The following is a 21,989-nucleotide window of genomic DNA, read 5'->3' on the forward strand; positions in this document are numbered from 1 at the left end:
AGAGCAACATATTTCTAGTCTTCTTTTCCTGATTTACTGCATGCATATCACAGGTACAAAGGGTATTTAAAGGCTGCTGTAAGGGAATGAGATAAAAAGGAACATTACACCAATGTGAGGATCAAATTATTTATTTTTAGAGGTCTGTTAATATTACATGGGGTTTTAATATGCTAAGAATGTATTAAAGCTACATTTTTGACAGAAAACATGCAAAAGTTTGTGTTATATAGGTGTTAAAGATTTGTATTTGAAATATGGAGGGATTTGTAGCACTTGTGCAATCACTTACAGTTTAAAGATTCCAGTAGAGGCAAAACTTTCTATTACAGAGCACTCTGACTTCACACAGCCATGCTCATGAAGGGAAAAGACATCAGTTTTAGAATGCTTTGATGACGGTGTGTTTTATACCACCATTCAAAAGTTCTGAATCTTATTGAATGAATAATTTGCAATATTTTATATATTACAATAATGTATGTAATGTGGATTTTTTTTACTAGACATAAAAAAGGTATTGCTAGATGTTTTATTCAATATTTCAAGGAAATATTTGTAACTTTTTTGTTGTTTTGATTATTATACAATCTAAATTACTAAATACTATACAGTACTGTACTATATTATTCTATTCTATCCTATACTATACTATCCTGTACTGCACTGTACTACATTATACTATATGTCCATCATTTCTTTAAATCAAGTTATCTTCCTCAACATTTGATCACCATGTTTTAAATATGAAGCATTCTGGGTGTTCCGTTTATTAAAACCTAATTCTGGATGGTAAACAGCTTCCTCTGTCATTTCAGAATCAAATACAGCTCTACTCATCATTCTGAATACATCTAACTTTTCTTCATGTTTGTGCATCTTTCTAGCTTCCTACTAATTATTTGAAAGCTGTGGAATTGCAGAGGAATAATATTCATTTTATACATTTATCTGAAACCAAATTGTTTTTTGTATTGTTATAAATTCTAAACTTTTGATCAGTAGTGTTAATTCTTGCTCATAAAAAAATGTGTAAAAATACTTTCCATGACTCAAAGTTCAAACATTTTTTCACACCCTCTGAAGGGTTTCGGCTCATCCCTGGCTTTATGGGGTCACTGGTACTGATCTACCTGTCACACCTGTACACAAATCACAGCTGACATATCCATGGGACCAGTTTGTAACTGACTGTTCTGGTTTTGGTGGTGGTTTGTGTACAGCCACACCTTCAGCCGCCCTCACCGTCCCCTCCCAGCAGGTCAAATACAGCGGGACAGACACGCTCTGTAAAGTTACTTGCATTCAACCTTTGTCCATCGGAGACTGTAAGGTAGGTCCACTCTTGATTCACAAATATCATGTGTTCTTTCGCTGTGTCTCAGAATAGGAGTACAGTTTTATGAGAAGCTGTCATAACTGAATGATTATGCTGAATGTTTTAAGGTTTTTCTCTGTTTAGTATACTGTAATTTACTAATATATAGAGCAAGTAGGTTGATGCTCACTAGGCAGTTCCTGTGAAAATTATAAGTTGTCATAATTTTCCATTTGAGTGAATGCTACCATTGAGGTAGTGCCTCCTTTGGGCATGATGGACATTAATGAATAAAAATTTAACGGAAATCTCCTGTTGAACTGATTTTCCGACGTGTTATCTATACATAGCATAGCAAATATGTGTCTTCAAATAAACTGACATGCTCAGAGAGTGCAGTACAAAAGCCTACAATGCACTTATAAGCCACACCTCAACTTTGTTCAAGATAAACTTTCAGTAACTCATAACGAAGCTAAATTTTAGTATTCGTTCTTGCTTTGCTAGAGCTAATCCTTTTCTGTCAACATAGTCTGTTATATTATACTCCAACTTGGATGTGAAATACAGCTGAACCAGCTCAAGAAAAGCCCATAAACCCTCTAATGAATGTAATGAGCTACTGCCAAACTTACAGGCATTACTTTTGAGGATCACTTCTCCAAAGGGTCAGCATCCAGCCTCACTATACATGCTGTATGTCTATGCTGTGAAAGGCTCACATATATGTGTGACGGTGCATATGACTGTGTAATCTCTGTCACCAAAGACCAGAGGAACACTGCTGAAGAGCTGCCAGAGCTGTGTTTGAGTAGGGTGTGTCTTTATGATAGGCAAGATAGACAAGTTTTGCATTGAAAAAGGAAAAGTCAGAGGTTAAAGAATACCAGAGAAGGGCACTGTGTTATAAGTTATTGCAGGGTGTTGTCTAGAGATCAATCAACAGCATGAGGAAGGAAGTCAAAAACATCAAATCTAAAGAGTAAGACATTGCCATGCTGTGATTGCAGAGGCCTGGTTCATAGCATCTTTTTGGTGGATAATAAATGGTTGGAAATGTAAAAAAAATCTAATTCACAATATGTTTTTCGTTTCTTTTGTTTCTGACAGGGTGCCAGCACAAACCATGTCTCTTAAAACCAACAGGAGATCATACCCTCCTCAAACAGGTGAGATAACCTGTCAAAATGTTGCACTTCTATATCAGAATCTGTTGGTGTATCTCCATTAAATCCAAAAGATGTGACAGCAGCCTTAATTCACTGGAAAATACATTAACTGAACCCATGTCCTGTGATGCTAGTACTACTGTGGTGTAGAAAAAATGCCTAGTTCTTTTTTTCTGCATCCCAGAAATGAGAAATGTTCTCTAAGAAGTGGCAGCCCTGTAATAAACCATTCAAGTCAACAGTCTCCTTTTACCAAATGGTTTGATAACATGATATACATTTTTGTAGTGGGCTTTACACAAGAAATATCAGTGCTATACACACAATGTGTTTTCCACACATTTTATGTCAGCTGTTATTCTTTTCAAAACGTATCCAAAGTTTTATCTAAGGTTTACAGCATTTTGGAATGAAGCTCTTCAAATAAAGTTAAAGAATAATTAAAGTTTAGTGTAGGGACCATGCCCTTCTTAACCTCCTATTCATTTTCATCTCCACCTTTCCTGGGACAAAGCTTTTCCCCCTCTGTCTCTTTCCTGTTCCTCAGTTCTGTCTCTCCATTCTATCCCCAAGTAGGATCTGGTCTTCTACCCCCCCAGAACTCCAGCCCAAATATTCAGTTTCCTACTGTGAAAAAATGAATGCCTGTATGAATATGAATAACTGCATTAATTATGCATGCTGTGTAACTGCAGACAACAGCAGTCCCAAGAATGTCGTGGAGGACAGCAAAAAGAAGACATCCCTGCTGAAGGACAACAGCTGGATCAGGAAGGATGTGAACAATGAAAAAACAGTAGAGTGAGTTAACGTTCAAACGTACAAGAATACATGAATAAATAAAATCCATCTTTCAACCAGTCTGCCATATATTCTCACTATATGAAAACAGCATCCACTGATAATATTCATGGTCTCAAAAATATAAATTTTGTCTTTATTTTACAGCCAGGACACAAACTTTGGTAGAACTGTGCTGACCCGGTTTAGATCCAGCGAAAATCTTAACAGGTACTGCAACAAATGAGCTCTCAAGGCCTTCAGTTGCTTACATGCTCACATAAAACATGTGGAATATGAATGAAAAAGCACATTAAATCTATGATCTATGATGTATGGTAATATGTATTTGTCCATTACTCCCCAAAGCTCTCCAGATAAAACCACCTCAATCACCACCACCACCACCACCTCCACCAGTCGACCCCAAAGAACCACAGTCCAGACCCTGACTAGAAGGTAATGCAGCTGACAAAAATGCATACATACCACATACTGATTGAGAGCAAATCGCATCAATACATTAGTAGTATCACAGTACAACATTCTAAACATTTAAAGCTTATATCCTACATTTTTCATGTATTTAACCACCCCCCCACCCCAGAAATAAACTCATAGCATTCGAATGAGTTTATGTGCCATTCACTTTTACAAGACCGTTTTACAACCTCTCCATAGAATTAAATAGGCTGTTTTGTGTGCGAATACATGTCAATTAGCTCTGATCTGACTGGCTGTTCTCCATTGCGCATCATCCAAAAATTAGTCCAGGCTAAAACACTTCTCATAACTTCGGCATGAGTGGGCGGGACTAAACTGCTGATAGTGAATTAGGTGTTTGTGTCCAAATGTGTTGGGTTTGTGAAGTCAGACAAAATCAATAAATTCAAAATAGGCTGTTTTTGCAACTTAATTTCTATATTTGAACCATGTAGACTGATGTCTATGTATGTAATAGTATGTTTTGAAAGATCAAACCCTTTTTTTTCCATGATATGGGCCCTCTAACATATGGCATGAAAAAGAATGAAAGCAATTTTAACTCTTCTCAAAATTTTCACGTCATATTTTTTAATCTTGCAGATTCAGTGCAAGTCAGGATGAACTGGATTCACGCATGTATGCTTAATTTATTCACTTTTTTTATTCATTATTTAATTATTATGAGTACTTGGTAATGTATTTTAGCACAACAACCTACACTGTATAATATTTATTGTTTTCCATTAAAAAAAGTAAATAACTGTGTTGCCTTAAAACAGAAAGGAAGACAGACTTTTGTTCTGTTAACTTATTATTAGAAGTTCAATTTACTTAAATGTTTAAGGCAGCACGGTTATCTACTTTTTAAGACACCATTTTACAGTGTAAAATTTCGATTATGAGATTTTAATTATTATTATTATTATTATTATTATTACTATTAGTAGTAGTAGTATTAGTAGTAGTAGTTGTTGTTGTTGTAGTTGTAGTGTTATTATTATTATTATTATTGTCTGTAGTAGTAGTAGTAGTAGTAGTAACTTTCAGTATTTAGCTTTGAGAGGCGTTGCATCTATGCATAACCATTTCTGTTTTACAGAACAACATCTGTGAAGTCTGATCCAAAGATGTAGGTGACCTTGTTCACGTTAAGCTCCTATGTCATTTACCCAGTGCACTATTTAAATAAATATAGCTGTTTAGTATAATCCTTTAAAATGCATCTCTATTGGGATTACAGCCTGCGCCATAAAATGCATTTAGAAAAGTATTTCAAACATCTAAAGTTTCACCTCCACACCCATCTGTTTCATGCTGACACACCTAGTTTAATGACACATTCTTTTGTAAAATGGGCTTTAAAACATTCCTTTTCCTTTTCAGCACTACTTCTGCTACTACAACAACTGTCAAAGACGGCACAAAGACTACTGTAACCACCACCAGGTACAAACACTGAGCAGAAGACTTAATTTTGTGCTTTCTCTGTCATCACTTCTACAAAGTGCTAAATCTCTTCACACATTTTCACAGGACATCTTCAGTAAAATCACCAACCAAAACTGAAACAGTCACTGAGAAGATCCTCTCAGATACCACCAATATCACGTAAGTGGTTATCGGTACAACTGCATATATCTGATCTATTCACACCCTTGAGGCGTGCTTTTCTCGCTCATTTATCATTCTTAAAATAGACAGCATGTCTTGTACTTCTGTAGGTTTGCTTGCTCTGGAAGGCAGGCAGCCACATTGATCAGATTCTCGCCTTCACTGTCCTGCGTCTGCAGTTTACTCCCCAGCACGTCTGTCACAATCCTGCTGTGTGTAGTTCAGTGATTCACTCGCAGCCCTAGGCATTGTGTGGCACTCCTAAAAGTGAAAGGAATTAAATCTGCCTTCAAGCCTTTCGCATTTACTGGTTGTCTGCAGGGGGTCATAGCTTTATTTGCATACAAAGGGAAAGGTCACTGTCTTTTCGTTTCAATGCAATATGCCTGCCAGCTATATACGTTCACTGAGTCATTCATTTATTTAGTATATCTGCCTTTCCCATTTTCCTATTGAATAGAGTGAAACAGCAGTAATTTGGCTAAAAACTTTTATCTCTTTAAAGGAAAACTCAAAGTCAGCCTCCTGTGGAAACTACACAGGCACCGACTAAAAGGTATGACAATGATTTAACTTAAAGGGGAATTCTGATGATTTTTCAAAATTTCTCCATAATTCAGTGGTTAAGACATAAACAAAGTCAATTATAGAGGTTTAATGTGAAATGGGTAATTGTAGAGAAACTTACAGATTCAGACTCAGATTTCTTTACAGTGATGGTGATAAGAACCAGGGGTCATAATGTCTAAAACATAAATATCGCCATTTTATTTACTATCCAAAACCAGCAGTGTAATATTGATGATGGTAAAATAGCGGTAAATCTGAAAAAAATTATTTTCTTGGAGGAATATTTTGCCTTAGAACACCTTTCATGTATCCCTCCACCATGACTGGATTAAAATTTGCTAGTTAAAATATGTTTAAGACCAAAACTTTGTCTCACAACTGTTGTGAAACAATGTCTCAGACATCAGGTTGAGTATTCATACCATTTCATGTAATAACTTTCTGTGAGGGAGCTTTTAGAAGAAGATATCTGGTTCCTATCCACCTCTACTGTGAATAATTCTGACTCTGTAAGTTTCACTAGAACAGGGCATTTTACACCAAACCACTCTGAATGACCATATTTACATCTTAACCATTTAATCATGCAAAAATTTCAAAAAATCAGTGGAGTTCCCCTTTAATGAATATCAGGGTTAAACATTATCAGAAAATAAAGATTGGACTAATAACGGCTGGTCTCTTAACATCAGTTCCAGAAGCTCAAGTGTTTCCAAGACAGAGACTATCACTGTGACTACTTCCAAGGACACCAAGAATGGGTAAGTGATTAATCTGGTGCGAAATCTCATTCATTTTATCATTTTTTCTAGAGAAATTCTCTCACTCTCTTCTTCTGTTCAGAGAAGAAAGCAAAACTGTTGAGTCAGTGACGTCCCCAACTTCGACCATCAAAACTACTACAAGGTAAAGACAACACTCAGTGCCTGAGCTTCAAATTGATCAAATTCCCATCTTGGCTTTCTTTTAAACTGTCCATCTTATCAACAGCACCAAGAACTATGTTAGTCATAATGATGTACCAACATCTAAGACGACAACGAGCACCATCACCACCAAATCAAGGTGAGAATCTTAGTTTATATAGCAGTATGTCTTTTATAGGGAAATTCCACCGATTTTTCTAAATTTCAGCATAATTAAGTGGTTGAGATTTGACGATGAGAGGTTTGATATGAAATAGTTCATTGTAGAGAAAGTTACTGACTCAGATTTTTTTGCAGTGGTGGTGATAGGACCCAGGGGTTGAGATGTCTACAGTGCAAATAGAGCCATAAAATAGTGGTAAATCTGGACAAAATTAGGTTTATTGGGGACTTGTTTGCCTTAGAATACCCTACATGTACCCTTCTATCATAAGGGTATATTAAAAATATGTTTTAAGCTTGCGGCTATCGGAAAACAATGTTTCAGGCATCAGACAGCATATTCAAAACTGTTTTATGTAATAACTTTTTGTGAGCGAGCTTTAAGAGGTATTAAATGATTCAGAGTTTAAAGCACTAATTTCAACCGCTTAACAAATTTCTTTTGTGATCAGAAGATCCAAGTAAAAAGTAAAAACAAGGTATACTTCTATCCAAAAAGTAGTTTTTTTACATAGAAATATATAGAAACTCTAAATTGCATAAATTTAGGTATGAATTGTACATAGAAATTCTAAAAACAAGGACGAGTGACTTACATAGTAATGGGCATTCAGTCACAGTCCACATGTAGTGCCAAAAAGCCTTCTTTAGCGTGACCACACTGCAATTTTAATGGTGTAATTTTCAGTAAATTACCTAAAACCAACCTCTCATTATCACTTTCTTATAGCGCTGAGGACCAGTTGTTTGATACACTTGTACCGACATCCATCAAGTCAGCTTACTCAGCACCTGTCACCAGCAGGTATGGCATGCAGGGTGGGGTCTGCGTATTATTTTAGTCAGCTTGTAGTCTTTTCTTGTGACTTCCAAATAGCTCATTTACATACTGTGTCTTTTACACAGCAATGAGCAAAGCAGCGTAACCAGTCCCACGACCTATACGAGAACCTCATACAAAAAGACCAGGTACGCATTCTCATTTGGGCTCCAGTGTTCGCATGACTCTACTTAAGAGCTTTTCAGTGCAGTCACATTTCAAGCTGCACATACTTTACAATGGAGTTTTATCGATTTCGCAGAGCCGAGGATTACCTTCCTGATACGGGGGTCACCAAATCTGTGAAGACCGTTTCCTCAACACCTGATAGGTAATTCATTTAATTTTATTTTGCTAAGCAACTTTTGGTTGATGAAGAACTGCAGACACTGTTATGTTTGAATTTTTAATGCATTAATTCATTTCTGTTGAAAAGGTATGAGCGCCGCAGTATCAGTGGCTCCACCACGACCTACACTACAACAACAACTTACACAGACAACAGGTGCGATAAGAGCAAGGGCAAATGTTTAAAGAAGTGAATTACAAATTTGAATCAGGCTGTAACGTGTATATTAAACAGGATTTCAACTGCAATTTGCTTTAACATGATTGCCATGGGGTGTATTTTCTCTGCAGGCCTGAAGATTACCTGTCTGATACCTTCACATCAAAAACTGTTAAAACGGTGTACACAACACCTGACAGGTAGGATTGAACTGTACTCTAATTATATGTATTTAATTATTATTATTTTATTTGGGACAGCATATTGTCACTGTCCAAAAAATAAATGTCTCCAAAATGTTAACTTTACAGGAGAGGGCAAAAACATTGTTTACTTTTGATTAAATCAATGCAATGAGATTTATTTCCAGTAATTTTGGACTATTTCTATTGGTCTATTCATCATGAAGTTTGGACATATGTTAAGAACAACCGCTGTGCTCAAATGATGGAGAAGAATAAAAACAGAAAAACATAGAGATACGTTTATGAACAGTGATGATATGTGAAATGCATTTCACTTTTCAAAAGGAAAATCATTGAGAAGGATTATTGCACATACTGCCACAAACCCATGATCTCTGAGGTCAAGATGATTCTGGATGATATGAATATACAGTGTCACGCCACTTGTTTCAAGGTAGGACTTTTAGTTCATTTTTTTGTCTGTAATTATCATCTAAGAATAGTGAACAAGTAAATAGAATATGATATTACTAGTTTTTGACTATTTTTAGATTTTTACCTTTTGATCAATGTAATTACTCTCACATTCTGTGGATCTCTGTGACAGTGTGAGCTGTGTAAGTGTTCTCTGGGACATCTGAAGGCAGGGGACAGCATGTGGGTCTATCAGCGCACTGTGCACTGTGAACGCTGCTTTGGTGTCACCAGGGGTAAGACAGCACCACCCTTCTGTTCAAAGACTTACTGTATATTGATCAATCAGTAATGGATGACCTAATACAAACAAATCTGCTCATTTTACAGATAAGTGGCGTCGCTGAAGCTACAACAGGTGTCATCACTAAGGCAAAAACATGTGAAGATAAAACATGAAGAACAGAGAAATGAAGGAAATCCATATATCGACTTTTAAGACTTTGATTAGGTGAAGGAAAATTATGATAATGGGATTTTTTTGCATGTTGTGTTATTCAAAGTGCTTTCCCACAAATGTCATAGAAAAGAGGAACTGAAATACAAGCAAGAGGGGTAGTGGGTCTGTCTGTAGTAAGTGGTGGAAGCAGGTGATAGGATTTGTGTATTTGTCTTAATATCCTGTAATATTTTATCTCCTCTCTCTATTTCTATTTAACAAACTGAAGTGACCTTCAAGTCTGCTGTGAGCCACCATGTTTTATCATTGAAAGACAAGTGTTAGGACTTTGTGACCGTTTCTCCATTTGTCCATTCTCTATTCAAAGTATTTGAATAAATAAACATTTTAATTACATACATCCGTGTGTTTGGGGTCATTAAAGCTATGCATGCTCATTTTAGGACAATTAATTGTTTAACACATTTTAATGCATTTTACTATCCTTGAAACCAGAACAGGACCACGGTGTGTGATCCTACGTGGAAATTCCACAGATTTTTCAAAACGTCAGTATAATTAAATCATTAAGATGTAAACAGACATTCAGGGCGGTTTGATGTGAAATGCTCTGTTCTATTGTTCATGATAATAATCACAAAATAAAAGTGAAAAAGGGCAAAAAAGATAGGAACCAGATATCTGAATCATTTAATGCCTCTAAAAGCTACCTCAGAGAAAAGTGTATGATTAAATAGTTACAAATACGCTGCCTAATGTCTGAGACACTGTTTTTAAATAGTTTTGAGAAAAGATTTTGGCCTAAACGGTATTTTTTAAATCCAGGGAGGTACATGCACAGCATTAAAAAGCAAAATAGTACCCAGAAAACTTTTCTTGTTTTTCAGTTTAACCACTGTTTTACCAATTTGCATATCGCTGTTGTCAGAAGAAAACCTTGCATCTCCAAAATGGTAACTTTACAGGAGAAGGAAAAAACACATTTTACTTTTAATGTAAGTCAGTGGAACCAGACGTTTTTCCAAGTGATTCTGGGTCGTTTCTTTTAGTTCATTCATCATGAAATTTACATATAATATAAAGGGAAACAGGTATTTTCAAACTATGTCAAAAACTGAAAAACGTCAAAAATGGAAATACCAGGTTTTCTTCCAACAACAGCGATATAAACCACATGCATTTTCAATGGTTATTTTGGACAGCAAATAAAACATATTTGCATTTGTAGACATGACTCGACCTCTGGTTCCAATCACCACTACTGTAAAGAAAACCTAAGGTTGGAAATTTTTAAAAATCGGTGAAAGTTCCCTTTAATAGCTTTTTTTCCTCAATCACCACGCCAGACCCGCCGAACAAAAGGAGAGCTCTTTTAAAATGCCCGGTAGGCTCGCAGCCCTGTGTGTTGTGCTGTGTTGTTGTGAGCTGAGGGGAGGGGACACGGAGAGCCAGGCTTTGCGTCCAGCACATCACATTCAGCATCTGAATGAAGCATGGCGCTGCCAGCCGAGCGGCTAAAGCTGTGAGCTGCCGCGCTGGGTGAAATCCTCGCCACCATTTTTTTTACTGCTGGGTACTTTTTGTATTAGGATCCAATGGAAGCTGCTGTGCTGAATCTCCAAATGATGGCGGACGTCAACGGTAACAGTAAGGTTATGGACGCCGAGCTGGAGGTAAAAAAGCTCCAGGAGCTCGTGCGGAAACTGGAGCGCCAGAACGAGCAGCTGAGGACGAGAGCAAACACGGCCAACAGCTGCCCCTCCGCTGGCCATCTGTGTTCAAACTCCAGCTGCTCTGAACTCCTCACAGCGGGCCAGTTTTATACAGGGAATTACCCGGTTTCCTCCCCGTCCGTCACAGGTTCGTTTGGACCCCACACGACCGAGGAGCTTTATCCGTATTTCCATCCTCAGAGGGAGGCGGAGAACAACGGCTGCGAGCGAACAGCGCTGGACGAGGCTGAAATTTTGGACCTTTCTGCTCTTCTCCCCATCGATGGAGAGGCTGAGGACACCTGGTACTGCAGCCCAGCTCCATTTCACTGACCTGATTTTAAACCTGCGTGTCTCAATTGCGTTTAAATACTGTTGTTTTTTAAGGAACACTGTGTTTACCTTCAACAGTGCTGCCCCATTTCAATTTGAATTAGCTGTAGTTAGTATTGTGTACAGAGAGTGAAAGTTATGCAGATAATTGAATTCATGACATATCTGCCCAATATTGTTATCTTTATTATTTAGCTTCAGTTTATTAGTAACCTAAGAGGTCCCACTGCAGCAATAGCTGCTGTGTTAATCTAGATGTCCTTTGTTGGGTCTGTTTACATCTGAAATGCTCTTACCTAAAGGGTTCTGATGGAGTGGATCTTAATTAGTGGATCAGATTTGCTTACTCACAGCCTCTCAATAGGAAAATTTCATATTACCACATAAGCATATGCCAACTTCATAGATCTTATAGTATTGTTTTGATATCCCAGGCCCATTTACAGGCCTATTAAAACTTGCATCTGTGTTGATAGCCTCACAGTTTGTGACCGCCCACCTTTTGTGATTGGGTAGGATGGTCTATGTGGCTCTCAGGCCTCAAAGAAAATTATAAAAATCAGCATCTATTCCTTAATAGATCCTGACATCATCTTGACTTTCAACCATTGCAACCATATGTCATGAATCAATAATTCAGACATGATTTATTATGTCCTTCAAACACATGCATATAGTAACTTATCAGCCTATCGAAATTGTGTCACAGTAACTGGCAAATCTGCGAGGCGAACTGATTGTTTTACTTGGCTCCCTGTTCCATCTCTTCTATCTCCAGGTTGTTTGTGTCTCCAAAAGCAAAGCTGTACCCTCAGTCCCTCCTCAGCCCCCTGCAGTGGTGTAGACACGTGCTTGATAACCCCAGCCCCGAGGTGGAGTTGGCTAAGCGTTCGTTATGCTACCGACTAGAGCAAGGTATGGTGACCTTCTCACATCCTTACATACAAGTTCAATCTCCAATCCAAGAGAGAAAGTAAGACTTGATTATGTCTGAGTTAATGTAGTTTTTGAACTAAGGGGCTTAGACATCTTGAACAAAACAGGAAACTTGTTGTCCCTTATGTGACAGTCAGTCATTTGATTTCACTTGAAGCTCAGTTTTTTGAAAAGCAGTTTAATAATAGCTGCTATATTCATCCTCAGATTGCAATAATCAGCTTTTCTTCATCAGCCTTTCTCTTAGTAGAGATCAGCTGTGTCATTAACCGGTTCTTAAGGTCTGGTATGTGAAATGTGATGTCACTAAAAACATGGTGTTGTTGGAGCCTGTACTGTGAATTTGTTAAAACCCTTGTCAGTGGATGAAATCATTTGTGCTCCTTTCGTCTGTCAGTTATTTTATATATAGACTTATGTGAGAACGTGCAAAAAGTGAGAAGAACCCTGGTATTAAGCTTAGATTATACAATTATGTAAGTGTCAATCTACTTGGATATAATCACGTTGCTGTGAAGAAAAGAGTCAGTAATTATGCTCTGAAGATAAGAGAACCATGTGGTTTACGTGACAGCACAAAAGCACCAAGTGAGGACTAAGGCAAGGTTATAAGCTGCAGCATGCATATAGCAATGGCATCTTATGAGACATATATAGCACTAGAAACTGTCTACAGAACAGATTATTAATGGCCTATTACATTTTTGGTTTCTGCATATACTACATTACCTGTGCATGTTTGCATGTGTAACCTTCAAAGTATTAAAAGTATCAGTTCTTCTGCTTATGACACAGAAAAACTATGATAAGTGTAGATAAGTGTAAAGCCTTTTCCACTCCTCAATTCATTTCAGTCTTGAAATATTCAGCCTTGTATTTTGCAGCCATGGTGGAGAAGATGGTTACCATAGAAACCCTGACTATATTAACCCCTTCTGCTAAACTGGAGTGTAGCAGTTTCATTTCCACAGTTTCAATACACAGCTCAGTCAGAACAGGGGCAAAGCATGAGGATAGCATTTTATATCAGTTATTCCATTTGGATCAGTCCACGTATAAATAATGTATAAGATGTATTTACAGAGAAGTGTGAGCTTTGCGTTCTCTTTGCTGTTGAAAGGCCAGATTGAGCAAGGTTGGCTCTGTGCTAGGGGGTCATGAATACAGCTTTGTTCCACCAGTCTCTAAAAAGCTTTGTTTTTGTGGGTAGACATGAATGCTAGTTTTCATTGCTGTCATGGCAGGGCTAATTGTGTAAGGTATGCCAAAAGCACAGTGCTCTGTTTGCCTACCAATAACCCCAAATTAGCTTAATGTTCAAAGCAAAATGCATCCCACTGCAGTGTTAATTAAAGATTGACAGAGGGGTAGATATAGGAACTGAAATGTTGGTGCAGTCACTACCCTGATAGCAAAAATAAGCTCTAACCTTGTGCTCTATAACCTTCACTCTCCATCTTACAGGGGAATTCCATTGATTTTTCAAAAATCAATGTCATTCAGAGTGTTTTAATGTGAATTGTAATGACTCGGATTTCTTTACAGTGGTGTTGATGGTAACCAGGGGTTGTAATGTCTACAAATATCACCATTGTATTTACCATCCAGATTGACCAGTGAACCTACATGTCTTCTGTGTTTTATGTGTAATGTTAAAAGTAGTAAAATAGTAGTCTTATTTGAGGACTGTCTTGCCTTAGAACATCTTTTATGTATATCTCTGCTATTCCTGGATTTAAAAAATGTTTTAGGCATGTTTATCATCCAGCTATTGTGAAAAAAAGTATCAGACTGCATATGCTTAACCATTCTGTGTAATAGCTTTCTGTGAGGTGGTTTTTCAAGGCATTCAGATGGTTGGTTCCTGTCACTACCACTGTGAATAATCCTGACAAGTTAGAATAAAGTATTTCAACTAATCAAACAACTCTGAATGACTTTGTTTACATCTTAATGATTTAATTATGCTGAAATTTTGAAAAAAAAAACTGATGGAATTCCCTTTTAACTAAGTTTTGAGTAGCTTCAAATATTTACTGTTCTTCAGTGCATGATTGTACTAACATTCCTCCCCTTCTTCCTTTAGCCAAAAGATGGCGAGGGGTCCTCTCTGGCTATGCCTCATCTTCCCTTGCCTACAGCCCTATAGATGGACTCTCCTCCTTAAGCACTCCTGTTAAACCTCTTACTAAACCCACACTAACTGAACAAACAGGTAACAGTGTCACTACAGCTATACTACCATATTAAAAAGAAAGCAGGGCAAAAATAATTTAGCTTTTACTCAGTCACTCTATTTGCTGAGGCACTATATGTGGATGTAATAGCAGTATACTTATTGTACAACATCGCATTGCATTTCTTTCATGATATGAGCATTTTGCTTATTTAGGCTGGATCAGAAGGTTATGGCTATTGATTTTGCACTAGAAAGAAAGGATATCCCATGTCTTTGAGCGCAACTCAGCATATTTTTTCAGACTTAGTGAAATCTGAGACATTATTGACTGGCTCTGGTGACATCATCTGTGGAGTGGCTACAGCAGCATATGTTCTCTGTGGCAAAGCCGTTATAGTCATACTGTGTTTCACTTACGGTCCTTTGCATTGTGAGTGGTTTAAATATGCACTTCAAATTGGATGTTTGCTCATTTTTTATATTTATAACTACCACTTAAAGTATAATGGCCCCAGATTATGAGTAAAGTCATCTCACATTCATCATCCAAGTTCAAATATTGTGAATCCATTACAATGAGCTACTTCTCATGTCTCTGTTGATTCAGCGCCATCCTCTCCATCCAGCCAATGCTTCCTGCAGCAGCCTCTCACTGGGAGGAGTTGCGGTGGCCTGGCCGAGAGGTCTCCCTCATTCCTCTATCACACGGCTACTCAGAGTAAGCCTAGTCATGTCCATTATTCATCCTTGGGCTTTACAAGCAGCTTAGCTAATGTGGAACTACCACCCAAAAATATAATGTAATATATTTTTGATTCTGTAAGTCTTCATACATAGTTTGTATGAAAAGTCACATTCAGTATGTTATGTAATAGTAAAGGTTATAGAAATGCCTTAACTATGTCTGTTTTACTCCCAAACGTCAATCTTAACCCTCTCATCACTGTAGATTACAGTCGTCCACATGCAGCCGTCAGCCCACAGTCTTCCACGGACAATGATTTCAGCACCTCAGAGCTGGAGGATGACTCAATCTCTATGGACTATAAACTTCAGGACATGACAGACGTGCAGGTCATGGCCCGACTGCAAGAAGAGAGTATGTCCTTTGTCGCACATCACACTAATCAGCCTTGATGTGTCAGCACTGTCCAAAAAAAACATGTATCTCCAAAATGGTAACTTTACAGGAGAAGACAAAAACGCTCTTAACTTTTAATGCAAGTTAATGGAAAGAGATTTAATTAAAGGATTTTTTTCAGCTTATTCATCATAAAATGTTCATACAATATACAGGGTGGCTGCTATGTTCAAATGATGTAAAAAAAAAAAAAAAAAGGGGGTTACATGTTTTTATTTTTGATACTGCTTTTTTAACAGCAACAATATGAACATATTGATTTGGGCATATTTCGAATTATCAGCTTGACATAACAGAGCAATGGTGAACTATGTATATGATACAAATGCAAACCAAATAATGTCATGTCTGTTGGTGCAGGACAAGAACCATTTAGGAACCTTTATTTTAAGAGTGTATATGAACAATTTGTGGGAAATATCTAATTGTGATATTTCCGATTAATACGGTGACTGCGATTTAAATTGCTACTATTTTCTATAAATTGAGGTCCAGGCCTGCTCAGGAAATTTCTCAGGAAAGCTTTATTTATTTCTCAGCTTTATTATGTCTATTCTGAAGGGCTAAAAAATCTATATGATGCTGAAACAATAGTTGGTGTCCTAGCTGCTGCATATATGTAGTGGTGGGACTAAAAATCAATACAGCAATACACTGTGATAGTTCCTTTCACAATATGTTGTTAATACACTGGCACTTAGTACTGGTGTTCTTAGTAAATACATAGGTGCTCTAAATTGATTGAGTCTTTTACCACTTTGAATTATCAGAATGTCACACTTCATAACTCCTAGAGGGGGCGCTAATCAAATTGTGATGAGTGCAGGGTGAGCAAAATCTGACGAACAGTGACAATGCTAGGATTCAAGAACAATTTACAGATGCATCTTTCCAAACAAAGGTCTACTTCAAACTTTACAACACTGACAGGAAAAGACTACTCAATGAATATGCATAGGCACCCTATTGGTCATAATCCTGATCTTGAGATAATAATACCACAACTGTAAGCAAGCCTACACTGGACTAGGGATAGGACAAAATATCAATGTAGTAATATATCATGTATCACAGAATCGCTTGTATTGCGACACCTTTGAGATGGTGAACAACTTTGTTATCGTATTACAAGTTACTCACATCCTGTGATTCTTGTTTACAAGTGTACATTTGTGCTCAGGTCTGCGTCAGGAGTATGCCACTACCTCGGCCACAGTCGCTCGCCGCAGCTCCAGCTTTTCCGTGCACTCAGGTTTGCGTCGACCGGGGAGGAGCACGTTGGAGCTGGAGGAAGAGGAGGAATGTGATGATCTACCACCTCCTCAGCCTCGGCTCTTCCGTACAGGGTCTATGCAGCGCAGTCTGTCCCATTCATACAACCTCTCCAGCCCCAGAGACCCCCGCCGCAGCCCCTCCAGCCCACAGTACCTCAGCAGCCTGTCCTACCAGCATCTCAGCAACCCCAGCCCCAGTCCCAGCACAACCAGCTACACAGCCAACGAAGCACAGAGTTACCGCACCAGCACAGGTCAGCATGCATCACAACATAGGCAATACTGAATTACTGCTTTTATAGTGAAAGCACAAAATAAGACATTTGTTAACTACTGTACTTTGTATTGTATGTTTTGTTAAAACAGTGCTTCTGTAGGTGGAGAAGACTTTTGCAATTATCATAGTAAATTACAGAGGATTTTTTTTTGTTATATTAGTTCATAGTTAATGATTGACTTTTTTAACACTTCACTTATTTATTGACATTGACATAACCTGTATTTAATTTACCTTCAATCATTTTTTTAATTATGAATACCACATGTGGTATTTCCAGACTCTGAGCCAATTTTTTTGATTATAAGTGGTTGAATGGCAGTTCATGGCAGCTCTCAGCATAGACAGCAAATGTTACTCTGTTTATGCCAAAATCCAGCATATGCTGGATTAAGCAGCAGAGCTGTCAGGGCAATGACAGTAGACTTGTAAAGAATGTAATTATTGCGATCATTAATGGGTAACTATTCACTAATTGTTAATTTAGTATCTTACTGGATGTCATTTGTGCTTAAAGACAAGTTGCGGAGAAGTATGCCAAACCTGATACGAGCTCCCAGCATGCTGTCTGTGCCAAGTGTCCCAAGCGTTGCTGCTCCTGCCAGCCACACAGCGTTCTCGTCATTTTCATCCTCATCGTCCTCATTACGCAACAGTCAGAGCTTTGACTCTTCAAGTGGGCTCGCCAGGCTTCAGACTGCAAGTGAGGCCAACACTGCAAACACATCTTTGCTAGATAAGGAACAATTATGACTAATATTGGCTGTTAGGTTTAAAAATAAAATGATTTCTTAATTTTGCTTTGCAATTTGTTGATATAGATTGAATTATTCTTTATAAAACTACCACTCTTATCCCAGTTCCCTCTCCAGGTCAGCTGCAGCAGCGGGTACAGAGTATAGGCAACTTCTCCACAACAACACGACAACCTTTGAAGGCCACAGCCTACGTCAGTCCAACGATACAGGGTCCTACCACAATGCCTTCGTCAGTTAGCTTAAACTCTCTCTCCAGCAGTGGCATCCCTCTCCCCAGTAAACCCAGCACCTCGTCCACTACAAGTCGCAGTGCTCTACCTCGACCAGCCTCCTTCGTTGGGACCACTGGGACCCTGCGCAGCAAAATTGCTCAGCCAGTGCGCAGGTAATCACTTCTGTTTATAGGATAATATAGTTTCACTGTTATATTTACACTTATACTATTATTTACAATATTAATTACACTGTTTATTATTCTAAAATGTCTTTTTCATTATTATCAGCTTACTTACGCCCCCAAAGAGCGTAGCTGCTTTGAACGCCCTGCGCGATGCAAGCTGGAAGGATGGATGCTATTGATGCTGGATAAATACTGCCGTCCACAAACATCCAACAGTATTTCAAGCCCAGCGGGCTGGGCAAAGCTGTTGTTCACAAATTGAAGCTGATAAGAGAAGGAGTGTTACCATAACTGATGGTATAAGAAGGATAGCAGTGTTAATTGCGTTAATGCAATATAAAAAAGTAACTGCAATATGCCCTTTGGCCAAACATTTTGATTAGAGCATTATGCATACAGTTGTTTACATGCAAATTACTCCCCTCTAATTAACACTGTTTGTTATATCAATGTTTGTTACAGAAACCAAGCATCAAGTGAAATGATAAATTAGTTAAGGCAAATATTGGTCATTTTTAGTGCCTAATGTCAAGTGTTTTTAATGTCATAAGTTTATAGTCAAATTGCGCTTTTACTGTTAAGTTTGTTAAAAAAGAACAGATTATTGCCAGTTAAGTTTCCTTTCACAAAGCACATCTAGTACTACTGAACCTTTCCTCTCTAAAAGTTTCTAAAGAAGCACTTTTTGATAAGTACATTGGTGACTAGAAAATGAAACTGTAACTGTGAAAACAAAGATTTGTCATGTCAATAATGGACAGGTTGGTTTTTGACAATATTACACATACATTAATACAGTTCCTGTCATAGTCTTGTTTTCTTAGTAATTACTCTTCAATTCTACAGTAAGTACAAATGCCTCTTAATGCAAAGTGCGACATGCATAATTGTATGTTTACAAGATGCTCATGTAAAGGAGCATTGCTGATGAATTGCACATCTAAAACACTTTTTGTTAAAAACATGAAGGGAATGCAAATAAGTGTATTTTAACATTGAAATAAAGGCTTTTCAACTGGCCAGTCATCTGCTCTTTTGTTTTGGTGTTTGATTGTACACTACACTGTTTACCTCCAGGTGGTACTGTGACAAAAGATTATCAACACAGTGGCACAAGGACAAAAGAGATTTTTTGTGCCCCCAATATCCAGTTTACTTGCACAAAATTGGAAATATTTTTACAATCACTTTTCCTCAGAGGATTTTCTTAAGTACATATGTGCCCTACCAAAGGAGTGTTTTTGATATTCATTATAGAACAGTTTTTTAAGTGCTCTCAGTTCCAGTGCCCTCATTTGACAGAGTTGTTCTGCTATCTTTAATATCATTATATTCATATTTAGTCATTTGGTAGGTACAGGATAATGCACAAGACAAAGAGTCTTATCTTAATAAGATATCCTAGTCTTGTGTACATTTATCAAAGAAGTACTTCCTAGAAAAAATAAACATAGCTTGAACACTGCATTGTCTTGGTATTAAAGATTCATGAATAGGAAATTTAGTGTGCCTCATGACTGCTGGAAAGAGAGAAGGGAAGTTCGGATATCAGGGAAGCCAGTTCCACAACTGAGGTCACACTGGAGAAAGAGCTAGATGCTTTGTAGAGATGTGGTGTCATATTAGGGAAGACCCTAGCTGTATCAGCAAGCTGCTGTAGTCCAGTTAAGAAATGACCAAGGCCTGGAGTTTGGTCAGCCTGTGTTATCAGGAATGATCCCACTCTTGTACTGCTGTAGAGTAAGAATCTGCATGATCTAAGAGTAAATGTGATGTACACCAAGAAGGTAAGCTAGTCAACCAGTAACAACAAGAGATTTTTACATATGTTGTATGTGAGGGAAGAACAGTGAGGGTATTAATCGGAATTGAAAGGTCTAGCATTGGAGAATGTTTTGTCGACATGCAGATCAGTTATGATAGTCAAGTTTTGTGAATTAAGTAATTAAGTTGTGTGAATTATTTCTTAATCCAGTTTCTTAGTTTACAAAGACAATGTGAGTGTTTCAATGTGAATCACGAAGAGGTATGGATTACTGCCTTGATGGGCCTCACACCATTGACTTAAAACTAGGGACATCCCACTGCAGAAGCAAAAATTAGATGAATGAATAGCCCTTATACCTTAACGACTACATTTACATTTATGGCATTTAACAGACGCTTTTATTCAGAGTGACTTACAAACGTGCTTTGCTGTCCACTCAGGAAATGTACCCTATATAACACAAATAAAATCCAAGCTACCCCTGAGCTCAGACACTGCCAGACAGAAAAGCCAGTGCTGATACCTAGAAAGAAAGATACAGAACATAGATCTACATTTGAAGACTGTGACAGAGTCTGCTGTTCGAACAGCCAGTGGAAGAAGAAAGTGTCAAATCCTCCTGATGTTGTACAGGAGAAACCTGCATGATTGAGTCAGGTTCACAATATGAGCTGAGAACTATAACTGGTCATCCAGATTCAGACCAAGACATCCTGCATCTTCAGACAGAACGACCAAGGAGTTCTCAAATAAGGCAGCAAGATCATGGTGAGGACAGCATGGTACTCAAAAGAGGAAACCGAAAGATGAAAAAATGAGAGTGAAACGCCACTTTTCAGACAGAAGCAAACCTGTGCCACCACCCCTGCCAGTCTGTCTTGGCACATGGGAGAAGTTAAAGGCAAAGGATTGGGCCGCTGGAGTTGCTGAGTGCTCGGAGGTGATCTGAGTCTCTGTCAAAGCCAGGAATGGAGGAATGCCAAGCTGAGATGAAGTCTGCCTTATGGACTACAGACTAGCAAATCCAGAGCCAACCTGCCACCCTGGTCTAAGATTGTGACGATCATAGGGGATAGATAAGATTACTGGTATTACTGTTCCTGCTACGATTATGGGTCCCTCTGGTGGATCTGTGGGATGAGAAGATAGGCATTATAAGACACATTTTGGATGTGCAAAAATGGAGTAATATAGTGGTAAAAAAAAAAAAATTAAAAACAATAAAATGATACTTCGCCAAAGTTGTAGGGTCCCTTATCTGTGTTGATAATAAATAGAACAGATAGGTATGTCCACCTAGCTGTTACAGACCATTACAAAAGCACACTAAATAAATGCCCATACCCTGCCACTATATTTAAACCTTTTAAAAGCTCCCCTAACAAAAACAATGTGTAGAAATATAACTGCAGGAAATAATAGGCTATTTCACATTATTTGAAAACAAACAATTTTGGTTTCATTACTTTTTTCTAACACTGCTCAAAGTGCATATAAACAAACAACAACAAACAAGCAAGAGTGGTTTATTAAGGGTCCAACATTCAACATTTTCCTCTAATTAATATTTTTTCTTGAAGTCCACTTGAACATTTGTGTGTTTTTATGAACGAAAAACATTTTCCAACCTCTCCTTATCCCTTAATCCCGTAAACAGGCTGTTTTTGTAACTGTGTCTCTAAGATGAAAATACGCGAATGACCTCTGTTTCCCAGGCTGAAACACTCAATGGGGTTAACTGCTGTAAACTGAATAAGTAGATATATGCAAATGCATAGGTTTTCGTGACATCACTGAAACAA

General features: G+C 37.9%; 2 protein-coding genes across 3 annotated transcripts; both read left to right on the forward strand.

Moving 5' to 3' along the window:
- The first annotated feature begins 1,117 nt into the window (after positions 1-1,117).
- On the forward strand, positions 1,118-9,807 carry scel (sciellin). The gene is made up of 21 exons (XM_036564959.1): positions 1,118-1,333; positions 2,429-2,487; positions 3,183-3,288; positions 3,436-3,498; positions 3,637-3,726; positions 4,354-4,389; positions 4,853-4,882; positions 5,137-5,199; positions 5,287-5,361; positions 5,870-5,920; positions 6,627-6,695; positions 6,778-6,840; positions 6,925-6,999; positions 7,753-7,827; positions 7,929-7,991; positions 8,105-8,173; positions 8,279-8,347; positions 8,482-8,550; positions 8,881-8,989; positions 9,143-9,245; positions 9,340-9,807. The coding sequence occupies exons 2-21, from the start codon at positions 2,445-2,447 to the stop codon at positions 9,354-9,356; spliced, it is 1,338 nt and encodes a 445-aa protein (XP_036420852.1). The 5' UTR covers positions 1,118-1,333; positions 2,429-2,444; the 3' UTR covers positions 9,357-9,807.
- A 1,049-nt stretch (positions 9,808-10,856) lies between these two features.
- Positions 10,857-19,430, forward strand: slain1a (SLAIN motif family, member 1a). 2 transcript variants are annotated; one of them, XM_036564796.1, is made up of 9 exons: positions 10,857-11,426; positions 12,233-12,369; positions 14,477-14,605; positions 15,177-15,287; positions 15,519-15,668; positions 16,891-17,238; positions 17,779-17,964; positions 18,122-18,404; positions 18,523-19,430. In XM_036564796.1, exons 1-9 carry the CDS (start codon positions 11,005-11,007, stop codon positions 18,596-18,598), a joined length of 1,842 nt encoding a protein of 613 aa, XP_036420689.1. In that variant the 5' UTR covers positions 10,857-11,004; the 3' UTR covers positions 18,599-19,430. The 2 variants fall into 2 exon arrangements, with proteins under 2 accessions (XP_036420689.1, XP_036420748.1); XM_036564855.1 differs by lacking the exon at positions 14,477-14,605.
- Positions 19,431-21,989: the final 2,559 nt, after the last annotated feature.

The sequence above is a fragment of the Colossoma macropomum genome, unplaced genomic scaffold (genome assembly GCF_904425465.1).
Source record: "Colossoma macropomum unplaced genomic scaffold, Colossoma_macropomum, whole genome shotgun sequence".
Classification (NCBI taxonomy): Eukaryota; Metazoa; Chordata; class Actinopteri; order Characiformes; family Serrasalmidae; genus Colossoma; species Colossoma macropomum.